At 38.6% G+C, this 26,719-nt stretch overlaps 1 protein-coding gene across 2 annotated transcripts; it reads right to left on the bottom strand.

Moving 5' to 3' along the window:
• Positions 1-18,032: 18,032 nt before the first annotated feature.
• On the bottom strand, positions 18,033-25,942 carry LOC109243824 (50S ribosomal protein L22, chloroplastic-like). Of its 2 annotated transcripts, XM_019410823.1 has the most exons (8): positions 25,477-25,942; positions 21,607-21,652; positions 21,239-21,410; positions 20,968-21,050; positions 20,118-20,279; positions 19,165-19,275; positions 18,717-18,783; positions 18,033-18,635 (listed from the first exon to the last, which is right to left on the bottom strand). In XM_019410823.1, the coding sequence occupies exons 3-8, from the start codon at positions 21,354-21,356 to the stop codon at positions 18,355-18,357; spliced, it is 822 nt and encodes a 273-aa protein (XP_019266368.1). In that variant the 5' UTR covers positions 21,357-21,410; positions 21,607-21,652; positions 25,477-25,942; the 3' UTR covers positions 18,033-18,354. The 2 variants fall into 2 exon arrangements, with proteins under 2 accessions (XP_019266368.1, XP_019266367.1); XM_019410822.1 differs by lacking the exon at positions 21,607-21,652.
• Between the last annotated feature and the right edge of the window lie 777 nt (positions 25,943-26,719).

The raw sequence follows: 26,719 nt of genomic DNA, 5'->3' as shown, positions 1-26,719 counted from the left end.
TGATTTGTTGATTTGCCAAAAAATGAGGTGATACGAAAGTACTACTTGAAGGGCTAAGGCTTGGTTATAAGATGGAGTAATATATAGGCAGAGTAATCCTAGTTAGAATAGGTTAGGGAAACATAAGTTTTTGGAAAGTAAAAAACGAGATGATGAAAGAAGCTGCTTGAAGAGCACGTTAGGGCTTGGTTATACGGAAATTATATACGTAGTAATCCTAGTTAGAATAGGTAAGGGAAAATGGAATTACAGTTTTCGGAATTATCAGTTTAGGAAAATATCATAGTCAACTTTGTTTTACTAAAGAGAAAAATGCGATGTGTATCACTACTTCATTTTGACGTTTTAGTTTATTTAATTTGATCAAACTTTAAAGTAATTTAAGTCTTTGCAGCAGATTACTATTAATCACTCGCAATAATTACATAAATTTCGTCCGAAAAGAAAAAATGCGAGAGTAAGATTTAATCCACGTATTTCTTAGTTCAACTAAAAAGAATCTAGAAACAAATATTCCAATTACATATTTATTGAGAATTTCCATTACTACAAGTATACGCCTGTGCATAACAGAGAATTAATTCTTTAGTCTAGCAAATAAAAGTATTTTTTTCCATGGAATCATCCCTTATGAAGGAGAAATAAATTTCCTAACCATAAATTTACAAACGAAAATATTTTCTAATTAATGGCGTTCATCACGATGGCGATGATCATGAAAAGCCTCACGGATCATTGTGTACTATCAATCAAATAACATGTGCCTACCAAAAGAATTACACATAAGCCACTATACGCTTAACAAGGTGAAATTATGCACATTTATATTCCAAGGACTGTATGGGCGAAAAACATTATGTTACATATTGACCAGGTCAACATGAACGAGGCCTTCGGAGGCTGCCATGCATCGTCAATAGGATACTATAACCCGATTTTAAAGGGTCGACGTCATGAGAGGATATCAAGTAGCCGACAAGGTCGAAGTGACTCGGTAGAAGACGAGGACGAGCAATCCTCTTCATAGAGCAGTAACGACTAGTTCTAGGATTTCTATTCCCTAGAGAATATTCCTTCCAGTTGTACGATCTAGGGTTTTGTAGCTCGTGTACCCTTATAAATAGAAAGATATATAGATATAGAAGGGGAAGTGATACTTTTTGTAAAGAACAATACATTGACATTCTCTGAAGATTCTCTCTTTATCATATACATACAAAGTTTACCTTTTTATATCTTTATCTATCTTTTCTTCCCTGATCCAAAAAATATCGGAATATTCAAAGGCTTATCATTATCGATCATAGTCAGAAGGACCGGCGGGAATTCTCACCTTATTCGGGTGACCCCTGTTCATTTGTTTACTTATATGCCATTTATTATCATTATTGCTTCCTTTCTTACTCTTGGGTCATTTATTGCTCCATAATTTATTCCAACACAGTATTAGCTAACGACACACGTGCTATATTCTCTACGAGTATACTAAATCTATCATGTGAATATTCACATTGACTTAGATTAACCTTTTTCACTAAAAATCTAATTATATAACAACCAAGATCTAAATTTTGGGTCATACAGTTTGGTGCCGCCTGTGGGAATTTCTCAGTCAAATTTTTAGTATCCATCAGATCTATAACCCACGTGACTTGTTGATCTAACAAACCGCAAAGGTTGTCCTTTTTCTTTGCGTGTGTATACAAGAACATGTGACCAGGGAAACGTAACGCAAAACAACGGACAACGTCCCGCTCAACCTCATGAGTGCCTTAGGCGAAGGGTACGACACCCAAGATAAAGAAATTACTCCCACGATATCCCCCAGATTAGGGAAGTCGCGTACACCTTTCTGCAGCATAACCAAACCAAATGGGAAGGGGGCCTTTACGTCCAAAGGAGAGGGAGCGCCACCCGCTATGAAAAAGCTCCTCGAAGCATGGCTAACTGACACTCTAGTCGGCGTGATTAGCAAACAAACCTTGTCCATGCAACACAACGCAGGAATGAACAGGATGACCAACTGAACCTTCCTATTTCAGGTAACAATTATGCGATTGTTGACAGTGCAGGTAACAACATCCTCGCCACCATAATGAAAAGAATAAGAGAAATGGAAAACGAGAATAAGGCACTCAAGAAATAGATGGAGCACCAGGAACGGATAGACAAAATACCAGGTGCCCCCAAATTATTACCAAAAAGAGACGCTGGTAGGTTTATGGAACAGTCGTATGATGAAGAAGCGGCTCCTCATGCCATACCCAAGACCTTCAAGATGGCCCCATATCTCAAAATCAACAACGGAATGACCGATCCTGAAGATCATTTAACCTACTATGTCATTGCCGTAAAAGGCAACGACCTCACCAAAGAGCAGGTGTCCTCCATCTTGCTAAAGAAATCGTTGAAACTCTCACCGGAGAGGCATTGGCGTGGTATTCACAGCTGCCAGCTTATTCCATAGATAAATTCAAAGAGATGGCCGATAAGTTCGTAACGGCACATGCCGGGAGCAAGAAATCTGAAACAAGGGTGAACGACATCTTCGCCATCAAGCAATCCCCGGGAGAGGGATTGAAGGGACTTCCTCGCCCGATTCAACACGATAAGGATGACCTATCAAATGTCTCCAAGGGGATGGTCGTGGAATCCTATTAGAACGGGTTGAGCAGAGAAGGCTCGAGGGTGACCAGAATGCTACTGAGTCGGTTAATGAAGTACCCAACGGCCACTTGGGACGAAATCCACAATGCCCACTGTACTGATGTCAGGGCAGACAACGACGACCTCAACGGGCCAACTCGACGACTCATATCGGTACAATCTGAGCCTAGAAAGGAATGCAGGGATACCACAAGGAGAGACCATCCAATATCATGTACAGGCAAGGAACGACATCAACCTTATGCCAGGGCACCCGTCCCTTCCTTCAGTTACGAAGACGACCCCTATAGGCTGAGATCAGGCACTTACATGAACGATAGAGGTATGTCCCCTTACTATCTGCTTACAACTTTAATGTGTCACCTAGAGAGGTGGTCTACGTCATTGAGAAGCTCGAAACGAAGGTGAAGTGGCCACAAATGATGAGGTCTGACCCGAGCACAGGAAGTCCGATGCCCTCTGCGAGTTCCACCAAGAACGTGGACATAAAATGGAAGATTGCCACGCTCAGAGACTAAAAGTTGCAAACTTGCTGCAGCAAGGATATCTCAAAGAATTACTCAGCGACAAAAGCAGGAACACTTTAGCAAGGGGTTTGGAACGCCTAGGCCTACCAAAGCTGCCTTCACCAGCTCGTACTATCAATAATTATCGGTGGTAGTGACAACGCCTCCATCAACGATATCAAATTTACCGCCACTCACAAACTCAAAAGATCAATCACCCACGAATGGTATGACGGACTCGAAGAAAGTATCATCTTCGATAAGTCAGATGCCGACGGTTTGACTTTCCCTTACAATGATGCATTTGTCATTACTTAATGAATTTTAGATACTGATGTTAGGAGAATTATGGTAGACGACGGAAGCGAAACGTGCATCATTCATTCTCTAGTCCTCGCATATACGAGACTTGAGGATAAGATAGTGTTGCACTACATTACATTAACCAATTTTAACAATACAGTTGAACGGACTTCAGGAGAGATCACACTCCCCGTTCTCGCGGTGGGGTGATTTTGGAAACAACATTCCATATCGGTCGCTATTTTGAAAAATAAATAAAAAATTATTTACATATTACCGATCGATTTTGGTCGGTATATTTAATTTTTCAAATTGTCAAATAAAGTGGTCAAACTTTGTTTGAAACCGACTTCGATCGGAAATTGCGACCGTCTTTGGTCGTCACACATTAGCGACCACTATTTTTTCGGCGAATTAAAATCGGTCGGTTTTCCTATATTTTCGATCGACTTCGGTCGATTTTCTTGGACGGTTTTTGGCAGTTTTCTAGTAGATGTACCACCGATCACTCAATGAAGGCAAACTTATTAGAGGGTATTGAAATTATTTTCCCAATATGGAATTGTTTCCAAGCATTTTCTTGCATTATTTTAATTTAATTTATTATGGTTCCTCTATTCTAACCCAATAAATTTAAGCTCTTCTTTTTCTTATTTGTTGTGCATTGTCCTTGATTCAACACTTTGATGTTGTCGCTTTAGTCCCCAAATTTTCTATCCTCCGTTGATTTCCATAGTCCTAAGGGAAGAAATCAAAAGATAAAAAGAATGATGAAAAGAATAAAAGAAAAACATGTTAGAAACATTTCTGGAACGTCCCAATAATCTTGGAGGAGTTTCAAGTGTTCTGGATGTATTATATTTTTAGTAGTTTGTCTCCACATTTGTGCTTTTGTTGTTTAAAGGAAAACAAAGTACATGGCACGCAAAATATGAAACAGAAATGCCACTTTCAATCTAGACTAGATGTCACTCCAAATTAAACGTCGCCTTTGTGAAATGGCAACATCCTTGCAAAGTTGGAGCCCGCATCACATATTTGCCAATGGCCATGTATTTGGTTCTAAACTTTGCCAACCGTCACACCTCATCATCATTGTTATGTTTTTTAAAGGTTCTTTTTATGAGTATTTAGGTATATGGTGAAAAATAAAGTACCAAAATATATAAGAAGGATATTTTAGTAATTAAACTTTTAGTTTATGTCTTTCTATTTTTAATATAATATAGATAGATATATAGATAGATTATCAAACTACCCCAACTTCAAAATAAATATTTACCCTGTTTTCACCAAACAAAATAATACTATAACTTTAACAATTAAAAAATAAAATTTAATCATGATTAATTGATGAATGTGTGCATGAAAAATACATATTTTGTGTTTATTTATTTGGTTTAAACACCAAAAGAAGGTAAATTTGACATAGTTGACATTCTCATATTGCTTCATATATTTTGTTTTCAGTTTTAGAACGCACACAAACATTAGAATAAACTACTACTTTCACCAAACTGATAAGTTATGTGCCTTGTTATATTTTCATGATCTAATAAACTTTATGATGAAAACCAGATCAGGAACTTATTACACATCCATAAAGTTCTCAAGAACAACAAGTCTCAAGTCGGGTACAAGTTCCAACAACTAGAGTGAAAGAGATGAGGGAACAGATGGACATCAATTCCCGTGCTGACTGTACCAGTCAACTCCCCACAGCTGTAAAGTCGCTGTAACTATTCCTCTGCACACACGCAACAAGGAAAACAGTGCAGCAGTCACATTATGGGGAATGCTTTGTACCGGATAATTGCTTGCATCATCCAAGTGATATCACTTGTATATTATCAACATGAAGCAAGGGAAAAACAACACTTGAACATCTGAAAAATCATCAAGCTTCTCTCTCAAGTGTGCTGCTATTTGGCAAGTGACTTCAAGCCTTCAAGAACGAAGAACAACAGAACAAGGACCAATTTCCAGCAATGTGTTACCATATGTCCTTAGTTATATTGTACCCTTGTTAGAGTGATCTACTTATAATTTCTACTTAGCTTTGCTAGAAGCATTATATAGGAAATCACTTGAATCTTGGCTAGAGTTAGTCAGAGTCGTGAGCTTTGTAATAGAGTTATTGCAAAGGGTCTTGTAATAGAGTTATTACAAGTGGGTGAGGGATTAAGAGTTTAATTCCTAGGTTATAATAGTTTGTAATTTGAAGTTTGCTCAGTAGTGAAGTTGAAATCCTACGAGTGTAGGTCGTGGTTTTTAATCCCATGAGCTAGGAGTTTTCCACGTAAAACTCTACTGTGTCTTTTACTTATTTCTGATTTTGTGTGTTCTGTGGGAACTGATAGAAAACCAGGTTCTCTATACAATTTGGTGGACCCTAAGTTTCCATCAATTAGCATCAGAGCATGTTCTTTCTATCAGGCTAACACCTAGAAAGGATCCTCGTGGCTGCTCCACCAAACTTTGAAGTAGGTCAATCAACCTACAGAGCACAAATATTCAATTGAAAATACTACGGATGGCGGAAGATAAAGATGCATGATTTTATCATGGCTGAAGATTCAGAGCTCTGGGAAGTTATCTGCGATAGACCCTTCGTCCCTATGAAGTCCATTGGCGAACAAGCACAAACAGTTCCCAAGATAAAGAAGGAGTACAATGACCGCAAAGCTATAGAGAAGAACTTCCAAGCAATAAAGATCCTCGTATGTGGTATTAGACCAAACAAATATAACAAGATCTCTGCCTGTCAATCTACCGAGGAGATCTGGGAAGCTCTCCAAATAGCACACGAAGGAACAACTCAAGTCAAGCAGTCGAAGATTGACATCCTAACTACTGAGTATGAACTCTTCAGGATGAAGAACGATGAGTCCATTCAGGATATGCACACTCGATTCACCTCCATCATCAACGAGATTCACTCTTTGGGAGAGATCATTCCAAGGAACAAACTTGTCAGGAAGATACCTAGTGTACTACCTGGTTCCTGGAAAAGAAAGGTCAATGCTATCACAGAAGCAAAGGATCTACAAAAGTTGACCATTGATGAACTCATCTAAAATCTAAAGACCTATGAAATGAAGAAAAAGAAGGACCGTGAAAAAAGAGAACCCAAGAAGGAGAAGAACCTGGTCCTCAAGGCTAACGATAGTGACTCAAGTGGCGAGGATGCTGACATGGCTTATCTAACAAAAAGATTCCCAAAAATGGTGCGCAAAAATAGAGGCATTCCGAAAAGGGGTAGCTCCAGCACACCAAAAGGCTATGACCTGTGTCATAAATGTGGGAATCCAGGACATTTCATCAAATACTGTCCTCTGTACAAGCAAGATCAATACAAGCACAACACAGACAAAGCAGCCAAGAGGAACCCGGTTCCTGACAGGAGATTTAAGAGAAAAGATGTTGTTGACAATGTTGTGAAACAAGATCTTGCTACATAGGGAAATTCTTCCAGTGAATCTGAAAGAGATGATGAACAAGGTGACACCTCGATGATGGCCATTGAAAGCGAAGCAGCTGAGTATGATTCTATCTTTTCCCTGATGGCAAAATCTGATGATGATGAGTATGATGATGACGATGAGGTAAACTTTCGAGACGTTGAAAGAAATTTGAAATCCTATTCTCAAAAGAAGCTTATATCTTTGGCAAATGTCCTAATTGATACATATCACAATCTCATCAATGATAAAAATATTCTAACTGTGGAACTAGGAGAATTAGAACATGAGAGAGATGATTTAGTAGTCGTAGTGGTTGATTTAAAAGAAACCATCGAGGATTTAAAAGGGAAACAGATGCTTTAACTAAAAAAATTGCAAACGTAGAGCATGAGAGAGATGACTTGTTTGTAGTAGTTGTGGATCTAAAAATAATAATTGAGGAACTAAAAAGGGAAAGCAAATATGGGAACACTCAAAAGGGAAAGGAAGTTGCAAGTGAGGAACACCTTAAGCTTGAAAATGAGCTAAAAATGGTGAAATCTAGTATGCGTGCTGAACTTGAAAGAAATAGACAACTTCAGGAAGATCTATGCAGAGTTAAGAATGACCTAGAAAAATCTGTTAAGTAGACCTGGTCCTCTTATGCAATCACTGCCATCTATAAGAACAATGGGGGGAACAGGAAGGGAATCGGGTTCCAAAAGGAAAAGACTCCCGACACTCCACATAGCATGTACGTTACTGTCCCTGATAACTAGCTTTGTAGTTACTGTGGTAACACTGGGCACTGTAAAGAAACATGTATGGCTAGATTTTAGTCCCAACAGAAAAATAAAAATTTTGCTGAAAAAGTAACTACTACTAAAGAACCTAGTCCCTCAAATAAAAAACATGTGATGCCTGCTTAGATAAGAAGAAGTTTGATTCACCCTTTTCCTCATTACAAGGGACCCAAACTTGTTTGGGTCTTTAAGTATAACCCTTGATTTCCTTGTGCAGGAAGCAGTGAAAGGAAGCAGCCAAAAATGGTATATGGATAGTGGCTGCTCTAAACATATGACTGGAAACACCGATGATTTTCTTTCACTCAAAGCCCTGCAAGGAGGGAGTGTGTCCTTTGGCAATGGCAAAAAGGGATACGTTCTGGGAGTACGAAGAGTTGGGAAGACACTCACTCATTCAATTGAAAATGTGTACTATGTAAATGATTTGAAATATAGCCTACTGAGTGTCTCTCAAATTTGCGACAAAGGAACAAAGTGGAATTTTTATCAAAGACTTGCACTGTCACAAATCTTGTAACTGGTGAAGTGGTTCTATTGGCAAAAAGATTCAAAAATATCTATGTTGCTGATTTTGATTCTTCGAACAATGGGGATCTTACATGCTTGAGTGTTGTTGATGACAATGCTGAACTGTGGCACAAAAGATTGGGACATACAAGCTTTATGTTGCTACACAAGTTGGTCAAGAAGGACCTGGTTCGTGGGCTGCCTAAGTCAAGGTTCAAAGATCACAAGGTGTGTAATGCATGTGTAAGAGGAAAGCAAGTCAGGTCCTCCTTCAAGAACAAAAAGGAAGTAAGTACCTCAAGTCCACTTGATCTCCTCCATATGGATCTGTGTGCACCTATGAGGGTGCCAAGTAGAGGAGGAAAGAAGTACATTTTCGTCATAGTAGGTGACTACTCCATATTCACCTAGACCTTGTTCCTCAGAATCAATGATGAAACTTTTCCAGTGTTCGCTGCCTTTGTAAGGAAGATTCAAGTGAAGATGAGCCATAATGTTGTGAGTATAAGATCTGATCACGAAACAGAGTTCAATAAAGCAAAATTTGACAAATTCAACACCCCAACAAAATGGTGTTGTGGAGAGGAAAAATAGGACTTTTGAAGACAGGGCAAGGACAATGTTGATTGATAGTGGTATTGCATGATCGGGTCCGTCTTGAACAAAACCCCGTATGAACTACTGAAGGGGAGAAAACCCAAGTTACCACACTTGAGGATGCTTGGCTGCAAATGTTTTGTTATCAATAATGGTAAGGAAGCACTGGAAAAATTCGATGCCAAGAGTGATGAAGGATTCTTTCTTGGTTATTCATCACAAAGCAAAGCTTACAAGGTCTACAACAAAAGAACTCAATGTGTTGAAGAAAGCATGCATGTGATCTTTGATGAATCAAACCACTTGTGTGGGAAAGATCCACATGATAAGGTTGATCAAGATAGAGAGCAGTCAAGGTTCCTAGTGAAGTCATTGATATGGAAAATGGAAAGGCTGACATGATGAGTCAAGTCAAGGAATCAAATGAAGATGATGCAGCTGAATCTTCAACTGATACAGAGGAACCTAGTTCCTCCATCACAACAGCTGAAGCAGAGAACAAAGTTGTTGATGTTGTGCAAGGAACTCTTGATGCTGAGCTAAGAATTGGAACTCATATCAATAATGGATCCCATTTAGAGGAACCTGGATCCTCCCATAATAAGATTTAGGTGTCTAACTGGAAACACAAAAGTTCACACCCTATCCAAAATATAATCACTCCTCTTGACTCAGGAATTCAAACCAGATCAAAGTCAAGAAATTCACTTTCCTTCTCAGCCTTTATCTCTCAAATTGAGCCCAAAAATGTCAAAAAAGTATTGAAAAATGCTAACTGGATTACTGCTATGTAAGATGAACTCCATCAATTTGAGAGGAACAGCGTATGGGAATCCAAGATGAACTCCATCAATTTGAGAGGAACAACGTATGGCACCTGATTCCTCGACCTCTAGACAAAACTGTTATAGGAACTAAGTGGGTGTTCAGGAACAAGCTTGATAAATTTGGAAATACGACAAGGAACAAGGCCAAGTTAGTAGTGCAAGGCTATAATCAAGAAGAAGGTATCGACTATGATGAAACTTTTGCCCTAGTTGCTCGAATGGAAGTCATCAGAATCCTAATTGCCTTTGCATCTCATATGGAATTCAAATTCTTCCAAATGGATGTCAAAAGTGCATTCCTGAAGGGATATCTAAAGGAAAAAAGTCTTCGTCAAACAACCACTTGGTTTTGAATGTCATGAGCATTCTGAACATGTATTCAAACTTAACAAGGCATTATATGGACTGAAGCAGGCCCATCGTGCATGGTATGAAAGGTTGTCCATGTTCTTTCTTGAAAATGGCTTTACAGGAGGAAAAACTGAAAACACTTTATTTTTGGAGAAACGGGGGAGGAACCTGCTCATTTTGCAAGTCTATGTTGACGACATCATCTTTGGTACAACAAATGATCCCTTGTGTGAAGAGTTTGCAAAGCTTATGGGAAGCGAGTTTGAAATGAGCATGATGGGGGGAATTGAATTTTTTCTTAGGGTTGCAAGTTAAGCAAACTCCTAAGGGCACGATGATAAGTTAGCAGAAGTACATTAAAGAACTCCTAAAGAGATTTGAGATGGAATGTTCAAAGATTATTGATACTCCTATTGCCACTACCACTCGTCTGGATATGGATGAACCTGGTTCTCTTGTGAACGAAACCATGTACAGAGGTATCATTGGTTCACTCTTGTATCCCACAACTAGTAGACCTGATATCGTATTCAGTATGGGATAATGTGCTAGATTTCAATCCAGTCCAAAGGAATCTAATCTAAAAGCTGCCAAGAGGATTCTAAGGTATCTCAAAGGAATGCAGGACCTGGTTCTTTACTATCCTTCAGGAGACAATTTTGACTTAATTGGGTATGCTGATGCTGATTATGCTGGTTATCTGGTGGATAGAAATAGCACATCTGGCATGGCACATTTTCTGGGATCGTGTCTGATTTCATAGGGTACAAAGAAACAAAACTATGTGGCTCTTTAAACTACAGAGGCTGAGTATGTGGCAACTGCCTCTTGATGTGCTCAACTGCTGTGGATCAAGCAGCAACCAGAGGACTTTGGTGTATTTTCTGATTGTGTGCCGTTACTGTGTGCTAACACCAGTGCTTTCAACATGGCAAATAACCCGGTTCAGCATTAGAGAACAAAGCACATTGATGTGAGACATCATTTACTTAAAGACAATGTTTAAAAAGGTCTTATCTTCATGAAGTTCTGCACAACAGAAGACCAAGTAGCAGATATCTTCACCAAAGCACCGAGTAGGCATCATTTTGAAAAGAATCGATTGGCATTGGGGTTGATAAAATCAATATCCCTTTTGGGGGACAAATACCTTCGATCTCTACCTTAGGTGCCAAAGAAGAATGAGAAGAAGCCCGAAAAAGAGCAAAAAAGAACATAACCTCCAATACGATAAACAGAATAAAACCATATCGAGGTCCAAATTGTATGACTTTGCTATGATGTCCTTCGAACATGGATTCACGTAGAACGTTGCACCACCCTGAGTATCATGTCCTTTAATGATTGTCTATGAAAGAATGAACAGGTAAAACAGCTAAAAAGTGTTTTCTGGAAAGTTCTAACTCATTTCTATACCGTTACAGGTAGACACACATGGCAATTATAGAGCAGACAAGCAGCTAATGACATTGCATCTTCGTAAAAGGATGAGGCTCACACTTACAAAACTAAGTCAGGGAACCCGGTTCCCTTGACTCAGGTTAGTAGTTCCTTTGTACTCTCATGTACATTTTTAACGGCTATGAAAGTACCACATCAAAAATTAGTCTCTCTCTCTCTCTCATCTCTTTAGAACTTAAACTTCATACCCGTTACTAAACGACCTGTCTACCCAGCAATTCATACCCGTTTGTAACTGGTCCCTCACTTTTTCTAGATAAACCCAAACACTGTCTCTTTCCTCACTATCCACATCAAAGCCAATAAATTCCTCTTCTCTCTCAAAGCAAACACTCTTCTTCTCGTGTCCTCACTGCAAATCTCCACTATGTCTCAAAATCTATAAGGTTCAAACGTTTCCAGTGTAGTCCCCACTGTGTCTTCGTCTCACGAAGCACAAGAGCAAGAGTCTGAGTCCCCTCTTTCACCCAGTCAAAACCCCATACCAGACCATAAACCACCTACTACTTCCTCTCCTACCCAATCGAGTTCTGGTTCTTGTTGCAGTCGAAGACTCAGAACCCCAAAAGATTCGTTGTTGCGGCCTCTCCTTCTGCCTCACTAGAAAAAATGGCAGAAGGAGAAACAATAGACAGTGACGAAGGTCAGGAAGTTTCTAGTCAGAAAGTTGGGGAGATTCCTGAAGCCCAACAAGATGTGGTTCGTAGTAGTGAAGGCTCAGCAGCGCCCGTTCCAAGCTTTGATCTGAATATTGCCAATCCTATAGGTAATGTTCCTCTTGTATCCTCTGACTCTACTTTGGGGGTGAATGAACAAGAAGCCATTGAGAACATGTTACTAATCGCTACAGAGGGAGGTTTGGTTGGTGGTTATGAGGGTATTAATGAGACCATTGGTCTTAGGGGGAAGGTGAAGGTCATCAGGAAGAGGGTAGGGAACTGGTGCCCCTTGAAAATTTGGCATCTATCAGTACTACTGGGGAAACAAATGAGGGACCTGATTCCTCAACCCAAGAGGAGCCCTCTTCTCCTACTTGGGATGAAACTCCCTGCTCCTCAAAAGTGCCCTAGGTTAGTACTGATCCTACTACTTCTCCTTACTTTGATGTTGAGTTGTTAACCATTGTCTTTCCTGAGATGAGATCTCTTTCTGAAGAGGAAAATAAAAATAGTGAGGAGGACTATGACAATGTGTCTGTAGCAAGCTTCATTGCGGCTAGGAGTAGAAGGGCAACTCCCAAAAGCCCACTCTTAAAAGGCCTACTACTAGGTTGCAAAAGAAGGAAGCCCTTGAATCTGTTTTGAAGAAAAACAAAGAAGAGAAGAAAATGAGGAGGTTGGTGATGGGTGGAAAGATGGTGAATAAGGAGGAAGTACCCCCAGCACTTGTTGCTGATGTTCACAATGAAGATGTGAATGAGGAACCTAGTTCCTTAATTCGTAAATCCTCTAGGAAACCCGCGGTTCCAAAACCCAGGAGAGAGCCATCTGTGAAAATTATGGAAGTGAAAGATGTTGAGGAAGAAAAGTCTGGTGAAAAGGTGTCTGAAACGTCTGGTGAAAAATCGTCTGAGAAGTTTGTGAGAAATTGTCTGAGAAGTCTGCAAAGAAAGAGAAAAGTGTGAGAAAGTCTGTGAAAAGGAAGGTTGGTGACAACGAGGACCCTGGTTCCTCCAAGAAGGCCAAAGTGAGTGTGTACAAGGATGAAGGCAGAGAAGATCTTAGAAAACAGAGGGTACTGTGGAGCAGAACATTTGCTCCTGACATTCTTGACATGGCAGGGATGCGTCAACTGGTTAATATTTAAGAGTTTCAAAAGTGGAACACTTGTTCACTAATGAGAGTCCCAAGGTGTATGAGGAAGAGGTGCGTAGCTTTTATCCAGACATGTTCACGGTGGAAGATGATAACATCTATTTGAAGGTCAACAGAGTAAATTTTGTGATGGACGAGGCTGTGTTGGGGAACATTTTGGGAGTGCCTACTGGAGGGATCTCATCCATTGAGAGGACCTGTTCTCCCGATTTCAGAAGTACCATTATGAAGGATGATGTTGTGCAGCAAGGGGAACGGGTGCACAAGAAGGCCCTCCTTCCAGTGTATCAACTGATGTTCGAGATGGTGAACAAGGTCTTGCTTCCACGTGCAGAAAGGCATTCCATACGTCAAGAGCAGACCTATTCCTCATGGAAGCATTGGATGCCTACACCATTATCAATCTGCCTGGTCTCATGATTGAGCATATGAAAAAAGTGGCAGACTTTAAGGATAGTAATCATGGGTCGCCCTACGGGTTCTTGCTCACTAAGGTGTTTAACTTCTTCAAAGTCCCTTTGGGAAAAGAAACCATGGGAACTCGCGAGCAGACCTTCTCAAAGACCGCATTGGAGGAATGTGAGTGTATTGATAAGAAAGGAGGGGTTGGCAGTAAATCTACTATCTCTCAATTGATTGATGATCAGAATGCTGGAAATGAGGAGATAAGGAGGCTGAAGCACGAAATGCCATTCTTGAAGGGCAGCTTAGTCAGGCCCAGGAGGCACCTGATTCTAGCAGTGCACAAGGCACAGAGGTTGCCCGTCTGACCAAGGAAAATGCAGATCTCAGAAAACAGGTCGAGGACCTGAAAGGGTGGCTGCTTAACGAGCAAGTGTCTACAAATGCTCGAATGGATATTTTCCTCTGAGCCCTTGCCTCTTCATCCCTGCCTCCCCCTTCTAGTTCTCCTTAAAACAGTTTCCTTCCTAGTGTCCAGTTAAATGTTTTATGTCCTACCTTGGTCCTTTTTTTGTGGCTGGTACTTTTAAGTTATTTTATTTTGTGAATGGTTGTGTAACAATGGTACCACTATTCTGTTTTCTTTTCTTTCCAATTAATGAGCATCCCGTCCTTTTACTATGCATGCTATACTCTTATGCTCTATTTTTAGCCATGCTTGTGTGCACACATGTAGCATGAGTTAACCATGCTGGACTTCTTTTTGCTTATTACTTGTGAATAATCTTTTTATGATGCCAAAAGGGGAAAAATTAATTGAGAGGGGGAACAGGTTCTCAGGGGGAATACAGGAATATTGTATGGTGATTTGGTTCTTAGGGGGAACCTTAAGTTCTCAGGGGGAATTTCAATTATAAGTTTGTCATCATCAAAAAAGGAGAAATTGATAAGTTATGTGCCTTGATATATTTTGATGATCTAACAAACTTTATGATAAGAACCAGATTAAGAACTTGTTACACATCCTCAAAGTGCTCAAGAACAACAAGTCTCAAGTCGGGCACAAGTTCCAATAACTAGAGTCAAAGAGACGACAGAAAGAGGAAACAGATGGACATCAGTTCCCTTGCTGACTGTACCAGTCAATTCCCCACAGCTGTAAAGTCGCTGTAATTGTTCCTCTGCACACACGCAATAGGGCAAACAGTGCAGCAGTCACTTTAAGGGGAATGCCTTATACCGGATAATTGTTTGCATCATCCAAATGACATCACTTGTATATTATCAACATGGAGCAAGGGAAAAACACACTTGAACATATGAAAAATTATCAAGCTTCTCTAGCAAGTGTGTTGCTATCTGGCAAATGACTTCAAGCCTTAAAAAATGAACAACAACAAAATAAGGACCAGTTTCCAACATTGTGTTACCATATGTCCTTAGTTGTGTTGTACCTTTGTTATAGTGATCTACTTGTAATTCCTACTTAGCTTAGCTAGAAGCATTGTGTAGAAAGAATTAGTCGAGTTGTGAGCTTTGGAATAGAGTTATTGCAAAGGGGCTTGTAATAGAGTTACTACAAGTGGGTGAGGGATTAAGAGTTTAATTATTATGTTACAATAATTTGTAATCTGAAGTTTGCTCAGTAGTGAAGTTGAAATCCTACGAGTGTAGGTCGTAATTTTTAATCCCGCGAACTGGGAGTTTTTCACGTAAAACTCTGCTACATCTTTTATTTATTTCTGATTGCATGTGTTCTGTGAGAACTGATAAAGAACCAAGTTCTAGTTCTCTATACAGTTTGGTGGACCCTAAGTTTCCATTACAAACTACTTATTGTTATGATTTAGGTGGTCGGAGATGGAGAAGAGAGGCGCAGTATAGAAATAAATGGGAAAAATAAGGTTCAGATATAGAGATTAGCATCACATATTAGTGTAGCTGAATAAGAGGACACATGGCAGTACCAAATTAAAGGATAAAGGTTCACGTGGATAGATCTCAAGTTTAATAGAGTGAACGGCTGACATATATTCTTCATTAAAGAATATAATTTGACGGTGTTTAACCCAAAAATAAATTTTACGGTCAAAGCTAATATTAGAAAAAATCGGGTTACTGATAACCAAGATTACTTTACTTTCTGGGTCTCAAAAATAAAAAATAATGAAAATAATAAGTAAAGAAAGAATGCTTAATATTGATTGCTAATATTTCTGAGAAATGCGATTTGAACACTTGAATCGAATAGATTAAAAGTCTAATTGCATATATTTAAAAATATTCAGATGCCTTTACAAATGAGGAACGAGTCCTTATATAAGGACTCCTAAATATAATTGTTTCCCTACTTAAATCTAGCTCGTTAATGGCATTTATTATCTTGATTGCTCTTTACCATATTTAATTGTATCGGTTATAATAACAACTGAGAATTTTCCGTAATCAAAATCAATATCGAGGCGATTTCCTTTCCTTATTTATAACAGATTCATGAATCTTCCCCTTTTGTGGTCTTCATTCATCTCGTACCTATTTCTTCTTTTCCAGTTGTCAGGGCCGATATTTCTTCTAACATTGTGGATATTTCATTCGTGTCTTTTTATTTGTTTTTTATTGGCTCAACAAAGTACCACTTATCACCTCGTTGATGGTCCACTTATCATGTCTTTTTTTCTACCAATACGGTAGTGATTAAAAGGAAAAGCTAACAGAATTAATACCCAACTGAAGGGTGCAGAGGCAGTTATCCTACCGATAATTCTCAATTGCTTCCTAATTGATTTTTATCTCTCTTCCATTCTTCGTCTCTCCTAATTCTCTTCTAACCTCACCCTTCATTCTTTTCTTTCAGGAAATTCAGTAGAGACTCCATTGTTACTATTTTAGTTTAAGCTTGTAGCTCGATTTTGTCATTGTACTGAATATTGAATCTAATAAAATTCCCTTTACCTCAATTACTTTTGTATTTTGAGTATATTACAAGTGGTATCTAGAGCCTCCGTGACAATCAATGAAGGTAGAGCAAAATCTACTGAAGATTTGGTCAAGAAGCTTGATAGTCAATTACAAGGTTATATTACATCTAATAATGCTAAAACGGAAGATATGAATAAAAAGTTGGATCTCCTTGTGGATAAACTCCTCTTGAACCAGGATGAAATTTTGGGAAGTGCTCCAGCTGAGAATCCATTAGCGGAAGGTTCTGGTAATAGAACCAGGATGGGGGAGCAACGTAAACAACTCCTTGGGAAAAACTCAGTCGAGTAATCACAATCATAGGGTGGAAAGGTGCTTCGCGCACTTGCATGAGAAAATGTGAGTGATATTTCTATTTCAATGATGTGACTGAGTTGGAGATGCTTGTCCTTCATCTCAATGGTAAGGCTGAATCTTGGTTCTTCTCCTGTTATTATTTAAGTAAAGGATAGAGTCTGATAATAGTCATTTGAATTTATTGGGGCAATTTAAGACATTGAGCAGAAGGGAACAGTTGCTGAATACTTGGAGAAATTTGAAGCTTAGATCCTGATAAGAAATCCTACTATTCCTGAGGATTTCTTCTTCGGATTTTTATTGAAGGATTGAAAGAGGAGATTAAGCATACTATCAAGATGTTTGATCCCTTTAATTTTAGCCAAGCTATTGAAAAGGCAACATATCAAGGAGGCTGTGCTTACGAGGGTGACTATAGCTGATGAAAATTATCTTGTGAGTCTACCACTCTTGTCCCCAATTTAGATGGAGGATACAAGGAATAGAATTTGAGGATCCATGAAGGTTGGTTACTCTGGGTGACTGTGATATGATATAGGGTGGAGATTGTGGATGAAAAGTCGTAATCTTGTACTATTGGACTTTGTGGCTTAGGAGCCTCATGCAACATACAAAGGCATGAGAGTGGAACTGAGAGGCATGTACCATCAAGGCTCATTACAATCAATGTCCACGGATTATAATGATAGGACTATAATACGGGGAATTAATAAACCTAGTATAATCTCACAAGTGAAATCTGAAAAAGATAATACATACGCAGACCTTACCCCTACCTATAGAGAGGTTATTGACTCAAGGAATAATGAAAAGGAAGAGCCTTTTATTTTTAATTTTAACATTCGATTGTTTAAAGACTTGGAGGAAGAGCCTTGGAGAAGGGCATCTTTGTCATTTTAGTGTTTATCCCAGGATTAATTAATTCCGGAATTATTATCCCACTCTCAGGATTGCAAATCCCGCATTCAAAAATTCAACCAAACGCAAGATAAAATAATCCCGCATCTAACCAGGATTATTATCCCTTATCACACACACCATATGACTCCTTAAGGTTACAGAAAAAGAAAAATGCACAACATGCAAAATCTGACTTATTACACTGACCAAAATGGAAATATTTGTCCATAATGAATACACATTCAATCAGTCATCAGAATACTTTAAAGGCCATAAAAGTACGTGAAGTTTGAGGCACTTGAAGATGCTAAAGAAAAGGAGGAAGGTGCCTACAAATGAAGCTGAAGATCTCGACCTAAGCTGCTATGAGCAGGGATGTATGAGAAAGAACATTTGAAAAAGAAATCCCACAAGAGGCACACATTTCATCCCAAACTGTTTTTTACGGAACTAAAAAGCTTTCTAGTGAAACCAAACTACCACAGTAACTGTGCTCAAGCAGCAGCAGCACCTGGTCTATTGCTCTTAGCTCTGCCTTTGCGGTCCCATATTGGAGTAGTCTCAATGAGCTTATGAGGAACTAGACGCCTTTCGCGTTTGGTGAGCTTCTTGAAGTTGTGTACTCTCAACTTAGCTATCTCGACCTCCTCCTCAGGAGTTATCTCCCTAACTACAACGGTCAGTCTACATTCTGGCCTCACTTTTATTCCACACTTTCCTTTAGCATGGTAGGACACCCTTTTTTTGAAAAGTCCTTTCCCAACAAAAGCCTCAGCTGCACCAAATATGAAAAGAATGAATCAGTCTGAGATTAGAAGTAAGAGGAGAGCACAGATTGTTAGTTTCCCTTTTTTACCAACAAGAAGACGATCTGGATCAAATCCATAATTGTGGGTTGCATTTGCCCGAGCTGAATGTATAACCTACAAAAATAAAAGGTTCCTATTACATCACACCTGAACTGTAAATAATCTTTGACTTCAGGAGCCATGTTCGGCAATTGTCCTACAACTTTAAGGTTGGTCTCATGTGGTGTTTGGAAGTAAGTGATTGTGTTTTTTTTTTTTTGGATGAGTAGAAGTGAATGATTGTCAACACGACAATGGAGGTTACTTTGCAACATAGAATTATTCAATACAGTATAGGTGTGGCAGACATATTAGAGAATGCTCTTTGTAAAGAAGGCAACAGAAAGGCCGAGTCAAATATATAAAATACAGCCTACTTGTAAACAACAGTTGAATGATTCATGAAGAAAATAATTTCCTTTCCCCTGATCTTCTGCAAGCTGCTTGAAGCCTTACCTGATAGACAGTTTTGGAAGCTCGTTTTACAGTCACTTGCAACTGCAACAATGCATCTTCAACACGCATCCCACGAACTAATGCAGCAACCAAATTAATCTTCTTTGGGCTCTGAAAATGACAAGTGCCATAGAAATGAAAGGATAGCATGGTAAGATTCCTCACTCTTTCAGTTGACAGGAAAGAGATTTCTGATAGAACGTAGGACTAAAAGAAAGAGAACAAAACTTGTCAAGAAAATAAAACAAGAAAGGAGAATAAAACATATATTTAGAAAACAAACAGGTCCCAACAATATCTGTTCTTTGTTGGAGCAATTATTCTTTCACTAAGTTATAGTTGCATGAGAACAACATCTTGCACAGGCCCCAATTTTCACATGCATTCTATGGGACAAAAGTCTGCTTACAGTCTTACCAAACAGTATGTAATGAAAGAGATAAGCATTCGTACAGTCCCTTTTCTTCAATATTTCTCCCTGATTCCTGTACATTATCTCAAATTTGCATTTTTCATCACACTGTCCTCCCAATACCAAAAATATTGAATCAAGAATCAGTCGAACAACTGAATAGAGAATCCAAAATTCTAAATTTTTCTTTGTGCTCATAAATTGCAGGATATAAAGTAGAACTCACTGTCATATTGCTAAATCAGCAGGCTTTGCCTCCTAATTCACATAAAATCTTGGCAATATTCTAATAGACTTTATCAATTATCAGTCTAAAACATAGAGGCGGGGAGTAACTTCCATTTATATTGAAATAATCATTTAATAAACCATTAAGCTGGGACATCAATTCTACGGAGAAAACAAAAAGGAAAATTTCCAGGAGATTAGTTAATACGAATGACAAGGCTGTAAGTAACCACATCTACTCACCAAATTGTTACTCATCATGCAAATTCTGCTCTGGTGTACGGTATATTAGAAAGGCTGTGGCATTTCATACCTGTTTTATCCCCTTCAAAATTGCTTGAACTGTTGAAGGTTTAGAAGTTGCTTTCTCAGCTTCTTTATTTCCAGTATTTGATGTTAGAAGCGGTATCAATGGGGAAGAAATTGGTGTAGCATCAGATGCGTCTGCAAGTAAGGTCCTTGTACTAGAGAGCCCCTGTCAAAAAAGTTAAGAAGGAAGGAAAAGAAAGCAAAAAATTAAACTATGAGACTGTTTAAACTAATTTGAATTTCTTTCATAGGATAAATGTTAAAATAAAGCATACAAAGAAGCATGCCTATATTGTTATTCAAGATAACAAAAAGTCAAAAACTTTAGCCATCGACACTAGTATATCTGAAGTGTAAAGACAGATGTCAAACTGACTTACCCACTCTTGGCGATGGCTTTTTTAAAAATGACAAAATGGTGAATATAATTTCTAGTAGAGTTATAAAACTATTGTTGTGTATATTACAGGAAATTTATGTACAGATGGTTTTATCAATATTTCGATTGGGAAATAAGTTGATTGCACGGCCATAAAGGATTATAGAACGAGTTTATATAGATCTAAAACATGATATATAAATAGAAAAAATCTGCCAAGGTGCTATATTTAAAATAGACAGGATCACCAATTGCCTAAGTGCTTAGACAAGCATCTGCAACACTACGAATAGAATGTCTCATAACATAGATAGTATGCAATATGATAAGCTGTTTTGAGTACGAGAAATCAAAACGACAAAACTTAATTAAATAAAAACAAAGAAGGGTGGGATATAGATTCACAACTTAATTGCCACCTGAATTCACTATACATAGCCACATATATATGAACTAAATTATATTGTAACATTACCAAATGCTGTAGATACTGGTATAATGGCCTTGAGATGCCAGATGAAACCGTATTCTGCAATCTTGGCAAGTAAGGTGCCTCACCTAGAAAATAAAAAACGATATATGACTTGAGAAATCAAAAACGAAAAGCAACTGAAGGAAGAAAGTGAGCACAGCCCTGAACCCTAACTAGAGGTGCTTCTATTGACAGGTTGCATTAACAATCCACAGCCATCACAAGACATCAGAAGAATCAATTTATCAAGCTTCAACAGAGAAAGAACCATTACCAAGCACTAGAGACGACTTTGAGTGATAATGTGAATTGAAAGGAATAGTTCGACTTTGGTGATATCTCTTCCCAGCTTGATGGAGCATGCGCTGAAGATGTCGTTGCCAGCCTACCATTTCTTCAGCTTATGTCTCTCAATCAACAATTCCAGCTAGACTATATCAGTTCATCTATGAAGAAAAAAGTACAATAAAGTTCACACTAGTAAGGTGAGATAAATAGATAATGAACCACACAATCTAGTATCAATGCCCTTGTTAATAGGACCAACTATTTCTTTGGCCTTCGCTGGTCTCCATAGAAAGATATGAACCAACTGAAGTAACAAAAAAATAGCACTTCATCAATGAGTTTTAAGGTAATTACATATGTTTGTTTGGAAGGACCCTTCACCAAGCACATGTTCTGCAATCTAAACATGTTTACCAAAAGCTAGAGTTAGCTTACACGTAAGAATAATTTAAATTCAGAGTCGAACCTAACAATTGGTGAAAGATTTCTTTTTTTTTATTTGCACCGGGTGTCCGAGTCTCTAAGAGCCCCGACTAATCCCGGGGGTGCACAGGCCCTCGGCAAGGAGTTTCCTGCAATTGCACCACGGTTAATTCAGGCTTTTACCCAGTCCGATGGCCCTCAGAAATTGTTTGCACCCAGTGGGTTTCGAACTTGAAAAATTGGTGAAAGATTTCTATATAGGCAAAAGTTATGATTTCACTTTCTTTTTATTAGCACTTCACTAACTAATCTAACTTATAGGATGAAGGGCAACCAAGAGAAACATTTCAAATTGCAGCACTATAAAACTACTTTTATGCGCAACCCTCATTTATCTGGAATTAGGACCAGCCATGCTTAGTGGAATTCAGTTCTCAAAAGTAAAGAAGAAATTTTCTATTCAGCTGCTATTTTATGGGAAATAAAGTAAATTAAAATTCCTTCTTAGTCCCTCTTGGCGTAAGTGGTAAAGTTGTTGCCATGTGACCAGGAGCTCACGGGTTCGAGCTGGGTAAGGACTCTTGTGGTCCGGCCCTTCTTCGGACCAGCGCATAGCAGGAGCTTAGTGCACCGGGCTGCCCTCTTCCGGACACTATTTATGTGGGAATAAACTGGGTTTGTTGTTGTTGTTGCCTTATCCCTTCTTAACATTTGTTCTCTTCCAAAGTACCCAACACCCTCAAAAATTGTAAGAGCGACACCTTTTGGACGCTGCAAATTTCTGTATATGCAAATGCGAACAACAATATATTTCTCAAGTGCAAGTTTGACAAAAATAAAATCACATGACTAACTAATAGTAGTACACACATTTTCAAGCTAAAATTTTGAGTTTAATATTGAATCAACCCCACAAGATCTAATAGGCATTTTATCAAACGGGTTTCATACAATACAAACTCAACTATAAATCCACCTCAGTTACCAGTTAAATCAACTCTTTGAAAAATCAAGTCACAAGAGAAAGGGGGAAAAGGAAAATAGTAATGCATATTAACTGGTAAAAGTTCAAAGAGATAGACAAAAGTCGGAGTTGACAATTTTAGAAACTTACAGGAATTCGACATGGAGGAAAAAGATGGAGGCTAACGAGAACTCAAGCGAGTTCACGGCGGAGGGACTGTCAACTAGGCCGAAGCAGCATTCGGGCCGAATAGATCCAAATTCGGCCGGAAATTGAAAATCAAAAAAAGTAAAAATTTAATAGTTTCCGACCGATTTCGGTCGGAAATAAAAGTTTGACAGGGAGTCAACGCGTTGAAGTTTCCGACCAATTTCAGTCGGAAATTTCCAACCAATTGCGGTCGGTACACGTTTGCGACCATTGTTTTCCGTCCAATTAAAATCGGTCGGAATTTGGTCGGAAATTATCAATTTCCGACCGATTTCGGTCGGAAACAGCGGACGGAAATCAACTGATTTCTAGTAGTGCTAAAGGAAAACAAGTCTGCGTTAGTTATTAAGAATTGACTAAATTTACCTGGTTCTCAGAGTTTGCAGGTAATGTAAGCCTTTTTTCTGCAATCGCTTGGGTTTAATGGAATGGGGTCGAGGTCCTCTACGGTCGAGTCCGCAGCTTTGACCATTTCGGGATCTATGATGACCTTATTGATTGCTATGCCTCCTTTTCCTTATATTTTTCTGTTGGGTTGTTGTTTCATCTAAGGTGATACGGTAGCTTTCCCGGGTCGTGCGTTGTTCTCCTCTTATGCTGAATATCCCCCAAGGTGCTGGGAATTTGATTACTTGGTATAAGCTGGAGGGGATGGCTCTCAAGGGATGTATCCACGGTCATTCTACTATTGCGTTGTACGTGGTGGCTAGGTCCATGATGTGGAAAGTCGTCCCCAATGTTACGCCTCCGGCCAAGACGGGGAGCATAATTTCTCACGACGTCCGCTCAATTGCATTATTAGAACCGGTTAGCATGATGCAACGCGACACTATCTTGTCCCCGAGTCTCATCTGGGTGAGAACTCAGGGATGGATAATGCACGCTTTACTTCCATCATCAACCATGATACGTTATTAGTATCTAAAATGGGCAAAGTAATGACGAGAGCATCATTATGAGGGAAAGTCAATCCGTCGACGTATAACTCGTCGAAAATGATACTTTTTCAAGTTTGTCATACTGTTTGTGGGTGATAGATCGTTTGAGTTTATGAGTGGAGGTGAATTTAATGTCGTTGACGGAGGCATCATCGCTATTGCCAATGATCATGATGATAGCACGAGTTGGTGATGGCAGCTTTGGCGAACGTTGGAGTTCACGTCCTTTGGCGAAGTTATTCCTCCCCTTGTTGCTCAGCAGCTCTTTGAGGTGTCCCTGCCGCAACATGTTTACAACTTCTTGCTTGAGGGCGATACAATCTTCAGTTTTGTGTTCGCGTTCCTGGTGGAACTCGTAGCTGTCACACCTACTTTTCACTACAACCCGGAAAGAGGTATAATAAAGGGAGTTATTTCCAACTTGAAGTGACAACCGAAACGGGATTTTTATTAAAATATTCAGAGTCACCACTTGGGAGATTTATGGTGTCCCAAGTCACCGGTTCAAATCCCGAATCGAGGAAAGGGTTGACTCTGTATTACAGTCCGCGAACCAGAAATCCGGGTAAGGAATTATGTTAACCCGGGAGAAGGTGTTAGGCATTCCCGAGTTCCGTGGTTCTAGCACGGTCGCTCAACTGTTATAATTGGCCTATTATTTGATTTTAATACATGTTTTAGCCTATGTGCATTTTAACTTTATAACCGCTTTTATTCAATTATATCTTTTTTAGGAAGATTTCAATGTTATTTAAAACATGTCTTGAGCGGCGTCACATAAATGCACCCGTTTATCTAACATTGTTGGGATTTGGATTTGGGTCACATAAATGTGACCCCGAATTTAGGAATGTAAATTATTAAAACGACGTGCCTAAAGCAACTACGCATTAGCAACTTTGCGATGGCCATAAAAATTCGCTAAATGGCACACCTCGAATTCTAAGGATTGAATCAAACTTAATTAAATGAGGACCATGCAGTTGTCATTTTTATTTGGCATGGCGCACCTCAAATTATTAAAGGGAAAATCATTTAACTACAAATGGTCATATTTAACACTAATTCGAAATTAAGTGTCACAACTACGTCACGGAACCGTACCCATGGTCACGATGATTACTTACAAGCCGAAAAGTTTGCCTAGCAACCCGAGTAACTAAAAGAGAAATAACATAAGAGAAGCAGAATGTTACCTTACATCCCAATCCGTCTCAGTATCAACCAAGTCTCAAACCCAACTTCATCTTACCCCAAAATTAACCTACGGCTTAAATCAATTTTCAAGACCAATGGCTAGTCCAATAAATTAATAGGAAACACTTTCGACAACATTACCGCCTTCTAAGCCAACTGATGCATCATTAAACGTTGTACCAAACCAACAAGTAATAATATTGAATAACTGAAACCTTACCGCAATGGTGGTGAACGGATTCGACAAGGTTCGATATTTAAATAATCAACCGAAACATCATTCTTAGCTAGGAGAACGAGTTGTCGAAACAGAAAGCAAAGACAATTCAGTGAAGCAAAAGAATGAATAATGTCACAATATCCGCATAATCGAAACAGAGAAAGAGGATATTTCAACTAAAGAGCTTCCAACATCACTGATGCATTTCAATAACGACACCATTTAGAATGAGGTGAAACCTAACATTGTATAAATTGAAATGTAAGGCATACCGAATAAAGGCCGAGAAACAACAGCTTTGCATTAACGAATCAAGCACAGGATCGAGATGACGGCCAGAACAGTTGAACAACGACCGGAAAACTACTAAAAGCGACCTCGCTGGAACCTCGAATCGGCACCGGATACCTTGAAATCCAAACGTGACCTCAACCAAACTCCATGTTTCAGATCAGAATCGGAACTCAGAGAAAGAAAAATGAACTAATTTCCGTCCGAAGCTTCTGTTGTTCGTTTGCAAGAGGATTCCGTCACTTGCTTCTTTATTTCGTCCTCAGTTTTTAAGAGGAATCTCAAGTTTTGCTGCACTTCATTTTTGTCTAGAGGATCAGAAATCGATGGAAAAGGGGGTCTTTGGGTGGGGGTATGAAGATGAGATCGTGAAGGGGGGGTCTATGGAAAAGCTGCGCTCCTCCTCCTCCTGTATTTGTCCCTTTTATCCCTCTAGGTTTAGGTCTTTTGGATTACTAGATTTAGTGTACGTTTTTGAGTCTATCAATAAATAAGTATATAAAATTTAGAGTAAAAATATTACGTGTAATAGCAATTGACGTCGAGATAGTGCAACATTCATTTAATTAAAATAATTAATGTTATTGACAAAATAGTTGAACGCAGAGTTATTAGATATCTTCTTAACTTGCAAATATTAAGAATTTAGGTAGGTTAATTATATAATTTTATATTAACATATATTTTATTGTTTGTAGATAATTATGATATGTTATATTTTTGTATCTGATCTAATATCTCTTTATAGACAGCGTTCTTGGTGTAAAAAATACTATTCTAAATATTAAGTGTTATATATATCATATAGTATGTATGATTAACCTTGGTAAAATATTTTTTCTCGTTAGTACATGGATTTTTTCTTGTTAGTACATGAATTTCATGAAAAATTTAAGGTCTCTTATTATAGATTGTATTTAGACCATCAATTTTATTGCCCGCCTATGATTAGCTATGAAATTTTATTTATTTAATTTTGTATTTATTTTTTCCATCCTTCGATCTTAGTGATTACTTTTCTTACAATTCAAGTCAGTCTAACAAATTGACACGTAATGTTCTTTAATAATCCATCATATTACTTAGAAGTTTTGATCCATCACAAAAGTTTTATTTCAAGACATGTTTAATGAATATTATTTCTTTTTCTTTTCTTCACATGCTAGGCTCCTTAAATTTTCAAATTTTAATAAATTTTAATGGCTTAAAATTGAAGATATTCTT

The sequence above is a fragment of the Nicotiana attenuata genome, unplaced genomic scaffold, assembly GCF_001879085.1.
Source record: "Nicotiana attenuata strain UT unplaced genomic scaffold, NIATTr2, whole genome shotgun sequence".
NCBI classification, from domain to species: domain Eukaryota; kingdom Viridiplantae; phylum Streptophyta; class Magnoliopsida; order Solanales; family Solanaceae; genus Nicotiana; species Nicotiana attenuata.
This window is presented reverse-complemented; position numbering and strand designations above follow the sequence as displayed.

Excerpts from the sequence above, each read along its gene's own strand:
- LOC109243824 (XM_019410823.1), bottom strand. The coding sequence starts at position 21,356 with ATGGTAGGCTGGCAACGACATCTTCAGCGCATGCTCCATCAAGCTGGG. Across the intron at positions 20,280-20,967 it reads ACCAGTATCTACAGCATTTG|GGGCTCTCTAGTACAAGGAC; the intron begins GTAATGTTACAA and ends CTTTTTTGACAG. Across the intron at positions 19,276-20,117 it reads TTTTGAAGGGGATAAAACAG|AGCCCAAAGAAGATTAATTT; the intron begins GTATGAAATGCC and ends TGTCATTTTCAG.